Source organism: Morone saxatilis, unplaced genomic scaffold (genome assembly GCF_004916995.1).
Source record: "Morone saxatilis isolate NCDOM2014 unplaced genomic scaffold, NCSU_SB_2.0 Contig11, whole genome shotgun sequence".
Lineage (NCBI taxonomy): Eukaryota > Metazoa > Chordata > Actinopteri > Moronidae > Morone > Morone saxatilis.
Genome location: NW_023339663.1, coordinates 11217669 through 11224043, shown reverse-complemented (window position 1 = coordinate 11224043; position 6375 = coordinate 11217669). Strand labels below are relative to the sequence as shown.

Here is a 6375-nt window from a genome sequence, read left to right as displayed (position 1 = left end):
CACACACACACACACACAATCGATAACGTCTGATGGAAACGACGGACCCGCACGTTTTACATGATGTGAAGTGAGAAATGAGGTGAGATATCACAAAAAACAAGTAAGATTTGCAGGCATGGACTTGGCTCATCAGTATCTGGTTGTGGTATAAAAATGGGCTCCTCTGCCTGCGCCAGACCATCCTCCTATACTGAGGAGAGAGAGAGAGAGAAAAGACGAGAAGAGAGAGAGAGAGAGAGAGAGGAGAGAGAGAAAGAGAGAGAGACGCAGTGATACAGAGACAGTGAGGGATGCACAGGCTCAAAGTGAGGCGAGAAGTCCTGAGGTTCCCTGTTTTCTCTCACTGCTTCCTCTCGTTTTAGGATAAAACATTAAAAGACAAACAGACTGACTTTACCACAGACACTCAACGAGGAAGTTCTCTTTTGGACACTTTTTGGATAGTCTGCGCCTGCCGACGTCCGACTTGTCCGCGTTTTTAAGGTTTCCAGACAACAACTCCTCTATTTATTTATTTTTTAACTTGCTACAGCTCAAGTCGCCGGGGTTTCTGTGCGCAATGGCTGGTCTTTTATACCTCCTGTCTGCCCGTCTCCACACGGAGGGATTCGGGATGCTTGGCTAAAAAAAAAGAAAGAAGAAAGAAATAAAGAAAAATACAACTCCCGTGGATCCGAGAGTGACCTCTGGAGTCTGGATACTGGGACGATTTCAGTAGCCCCTTTCATGAAACCTCCTTACCTTCTCATTTTGGGGATATATTTAGGAGTCTGTGCAGCGTTTTAGTTCAGAGCGCACTTGTGTCTGAGTCAACGATGTGCGCCGGTGGGAAATACTGTGTGTTTTTGTTCCTGTTTGGAAGTATCCTGTCGGACCCGGGAACCACAAACCAAGGTGAGTTGAAAGAGCGTCTCTGCATAACAACATACTTAGAATATGGGTGTATGCACCAAATCTGACCATTTTAAAGTCTTTACCAACAGATCTGATTCTACGCACATGCACTGGTAACATGTTTGGCAATGCGTATCATGTATTGTCTGCCATCACAACAATGTTGAATCTATTCACTTAAACAAAAGAAACATGGTTAAATAGTGTCATGCCTTCATTTGTCTTACATGAGTGCCCTAATGAGTGTACTATTCATCATGGCACCCATGTAATCTTTTCACAAGTGATACCAGACTATTATTAGTAATAGTAATTGTTTCAATAATGTGTTTTACTTAACGTGTTTTGCTCTTTCCCTCCAATGTCAATTTGTTGGTTGAACCTATACATATGTTTGTCCCTTGGTTTTAACATGAGATAACAGTGGATCTATTTGTCAAACAACAACATCAGAAACAAATGTAAACATACATTTACAGCCTCAAAATGCATACAGATATCAATTTGTTGGATGAGCTAAGATATTTCAGTCTTGGTTTCAGTAGATGTATCTGTTGTCCCAACACACACCTTTGAAAGACTGGACATGGAACTGATAATAATGTTTTGGTTGTTTTTTACACACACTAATTTTGGCTCTGTATTTAACAAAGAATATAAAAAAAAGATATGGCCTCCAATGGAAATTGGTAATTTGTTGTTTGAAGATATTTTAGTGTCTATCTTTGGCAGTGAAAATTTAATTTTACAGTGTCAATGTACAATATAATGAAATGAAATATATCACTCCAACACTGAATCATTTCATTGACCAAAGAGAACAGATTTACACATTTACATCCTCAAAATTTATGCAAATATGTCAGTGTTATGGTAGAGCTATCTTTATTTCAATCATTGATACTGTGAAAGACTGAACATAAATGTTTTAGCTTACTTTTTTATCCAACTCCATCTGAAATTACATAAACTTGGCTGTGAATTTCTGCAAAAATCGTAAAAATGGTGATGCAACTCATGCTTTAGTAGCTATGTTTTTAAGCACACTTTTAGAATAGATTCGTTTTGCTCAGAATTTTAAAATGAATACACATTTAAATTTACAGCATCAATTTGCAAAAATTCATACCTAGGTTCAATGCGCTGCAAGGCCTACAGGCAGGAGCTTCATCCTGACATTATACTTCACCTCCAAAGTGCACAGAAATACTGTCACAGCTATAGGGACCACAAAGTGTAATGTCAGCCTCTGGTATACTCAGCTATACTGATGCTTTTGAGTTGATTTCTGCCTCTCTGTCTTCTATGATGAGTTCACACATTTGTTGATGAAAATATAACGAATCTCAGCCCATACAGTCCCAAGAGCATTTCAGACTTGTGTTATTCTTACAGTAGGAAACATGTGAATTTTATTATATGAGGCCAGTGGTTGACACTGAATGTATCAAAATAATTTCCCAGTTTTCAAAATCCATTTCCAGTCACACAGGCATGGTGTGCAGTCGCATATGGTTGAGAAACACAGGACATAATAATGTTATCTCCCTTCAGTTGTACTCATAAGTCAAATGGGTAAATGGCTGCCATAATGTAATCGCTTCTTGACATCTTCCACTTCGCACATTTGCAGAGGTCAGTTTAATATTCCTTCCTGAATGTTTAATGTTTAGGATATACATTTTCAAAGAGGACAGGAGCCCTTTCACTAGCCAAATGTCAAAGTCTCTTTCACTTCATTTTTTCTGTGTCTTGTGTGTGTGTGTATGTATGTGTGTGTGTTCAGTTTGCCCCACAGGATGCCTGTCTGCCTACGGTGGTGACAGGCAAGAAGGGGAGGGATGCACACAGGGGAAACTTGAAAAAAAGGACAACATGAGGAGTTTAATATACAGTGGGAATGTATGTAGCCAGGAGCAATTTATCTGAGTGAGTTTTCTAATGAATGTGAATAACTTGTGTAAGTCCTCTCAGACTAAGCAAAAGCGAGAGAGATGAGATCTAATCATTATATAACAGTGTATTTATTGGTCATTTAGTTGTTTTTGTGGGCAATATAAAGTAAATTTGGTATAAGTTATGTCAGAAATGATAGTAAATTAAAAAAGTAAATAGTCTAAAGTTACCATGTCTATGTGATGTCTTAATATCGACCTGGCCACCTTAGTTACTGTTGCTATACTATATTAAAATACTAAATTATACTGGCTGAGGCTAGGTAGACATCTAATTAAGCTTTGTTTTTCAACTAACTTGTTTCTTAAGGAGATTCTTGTAAAAGTGCTCTTGTGTGTAGGATTCAGTGGCATCTAGCTCTGAATTTGCAGATTACAACCAACTGAATACCGCTCGCCTTCCAAGTGTGTAGGCTCCAAAAAATGTGAAAGGTGCTAGTTAGAGCTAGTGTTTGGTTTGTCCGTTCTGTGCTACTGTAGTAACATGGTGGTTCGACATGGAGGCCTCCCTAGAAGAAGACCCACTCCTTCTGGCTCATTCTAAGATTACAAAAACACAACAACACATTTTGAGGTGATTATATACTAGTGAAAACATACCTATTAATATTATATTCCATATCTGCAAATAGATCCTCCTTATAGATTGCATAAATAAAAATGAATGTAGTCTCCATGACGTCACCCATTGGTTTGCCATTTTGGCAGTCCTGACTCTGCCGGCTCCCAGCTAATCCAAAAATGGACAAAGGTTGTGGAGTGCGGGTAGAGCTGAGGCAGGCCGATTGAAGCTTGGTTGCTGAAAACAGACACCTGTGATGGTGCCCCCATCAATCAAAGCAGCCATTCCCTTAATTATGCATAACTTTAAGCCTTAAGCCTTCTTTTATCTTCTTTACATAACTTGTGCAGATGCTTAGCTTAGGCTTACTTTTTTATAATTTCAAACAATATGATTTCACTTTTAACATGAAAAGAGAAAAGAATGACCAATGTATCTGGCAAAATGCTAACATTTCCAATAGCATCCAGGGCTCCCACACACTCATGAAATACTACACAGTGAATGTGCTAGTTGTAATGGGGTTAGCTAATGATGTGCTTCTTGGCTTTGGTACACCTTTTGGGTTTGAACCACCGTCCAAACTCTGTAAAGTATGACTCTTATTAGAGCCCCATGGACACCGGTTCATCAGCATGTGGAGAAATCCAAAACTTAAAAAACAGACTTGCCATGCCTAGTTATGGATGTTGCACTACAATTGGATAATTGCTGCCTGAGGTAGCCATTTAGTGAATGGTCAACTGGTTGTCAAAACAGTCAAAAAATCGAAAGGTATTCACAGGCAAATTCTAACGTCTGAGAAGCTGTAATTAGCAAATATTTGGTATATTTCATTGGTAAATTTAATTTAATTGGTCAATTAACTGATCACTTCATTGACTAACACTTGAGCATTTATTTGTTAACTATATGTAATTTAAAAAGAGGAACTCTGTAACCATTTAATCCCAACACAACAGCAGCATTCAGGCAGATATTTTTTTGCTGCTTTTATGAGAGGATGCAGTATCATCTGTGTCATGATCAGGTGAATTAGACTCTGCTGTCAACTTTTATTATCATCTCATATAGAAAATAATGACTCTTCTTCTCCCAATGGGTTTCTGAAACCACATCCTGGAAACTGCAAAAAAATAAAAAAATAAAATATAAGGGCCCTTATAGAAGTGTCTGTCTCTCTGGGGTATCTCAGCCAAGGGCTTTTTTACTTGACTATTCTTACCCAAATACTTATAATTTAGGATTCCAACTTAATGTCTAGCTTTTGAGTATTCATCAGTCTCTTGCAGGAAAGATATATAAAAAACATTTGCCATTCTGCTCAAGCCCAGGTTGTAGTTAGGTGTCACCCACAGACATTTTCTGAAAAATACTGCTCAATAAAGCTGTGCACCTGCCAATAACGAAATCTGATTGTACTGTAGGTTGCTGAACTACTTGTTTATGGTAAAACCACACATGTGGTCCTACTGACTGAAGTTCATGCACTTTGTGAACACTAGACAACAAGATGTCTTGTATTTACTAAAAAAAATCACAATACGAAGTATCCACTGTATCCTGATATCTGTGTAACTGAAAATGAATACATATCCTTAAAGGAATAGTTTTACACAGGAAATATGCAACAATGATTAGCATAGCATAGCATAGAAACTGGTAGCAAGAGAAACATGCAGCCTAGTTCTCTCCAAAGTAAAAATATACCCTAACTAGCAGCTCCAAAGCTCACTAATCTGTGATCTGTGATGTGTTGTTTTGTTTAATCTGTGCATAAAAACACAAATTGTTGTATAAGTTGTGGTTTTACGGGTAGATAGCCAATCAGCATATTTCCCATAATGTCAAATTATTCCTTTCAGATTTCAAAACATTTTTGAAATAATCACTCAAACTATGCAGTATATATACAGCATTATGAAGTTCTTTCATTTTAGAATCAATTAAAGGTGCACTGCGGACTTTTCTTGTAAATAAACTAAAGTTATGTGCACATTCAGTGTTACTCACCAGAACACATTGTGTATATCCTTGAGGTCTAACAAGTTCAATTTATTTCGTTCCTCATGAAACATTTAATCCTGGATTGTTTCCATCCATGTTTACTAACTTGCAGTTTTCTTCTTACTAGCCTTTGTTAGCAAATTTTTCTGTTGCACAGGGTGAAAATATTGGCATTAATATGTATATGTATATGTATATATGTATATCATGCAGAGTTCATGGTACATGGTGATGTAGTTTGTAATTTTTTTTACACTTAGCAACCCCATCACTGTTCATTACGTTGTGACATTAATTAATTAATATAAATAGCTATATTCAGTTTCACATGCTACAAATGTTTTTGTTTAGTTTACAAAACTAGGCCTATATAAGCACTGTTAATACGATTAATAGATCAGCAACCTCATATCTACAGCACGGTCAACACCTCATGATTGTTTCTGTGCTTCAATGAGCTTCTAACTAGGTAGAAACATAGCTTACAGTGGTGCTTCCAGTGAGGGGAACCGGAGTGCTAAAAGCTACTGATTCGGGCAGTGACACTCATTTCAGCTTGAGGATTCAGTGTTAAAGATTTGTTTGTTCACTTACTGAACACCCTGCAGTATTGGTGAAAGTGTGCCAGTGACATATCACAAGAGAAACTGTTGCACTATTTGGAGTCAAATTTTTGGACCATTTATGCCCACCTTATTTTCTAGAATATGATCATTTCCCTGTGGTCATGGAAACTTGGAAAGGACAGTTGCAGATTATTATGCTTCCAGACACAATACCCAGACAAGAGTAATGTGATTTGGCCTCCTGATAAATACTCGTCTAAATGTGTGTGCGTGCTTTTAGTGAGAACATCTGTGTATCAAATTCAGCACTGTGGTCTTGGGTCATCTGTTATTTCCTGGCTCCAAAGGTAGTTGCAGAAATTTAATTATTTTATGACTACATTATTAT

At 37.5% G+C, this 6375-nt stretch overlaps 1 protein-coding gene across 1 annotated transcript in view; it reads left to right on the top strand.

The window, feature by feature from the left end:
- Positions 1-308: 308 nt before the first annotated feature.
- LOC118321289 (ephrin type-A receptor 6-like) overlaps positions 309-6375 on the top strand; it is a 51769-nt gene continuing 45702 nt past the window's right edge. The window contains exon 1 of the mRNA XM_035652558.1: positions 309-897. Coding sequence (XP_035508451.1) covers positions 819-897 — 79 coding nt within the window. The 5' untranslated portion in view covers positions 309-818. The remainder of the gene's footprint in view (positions 898-6375) is intronic.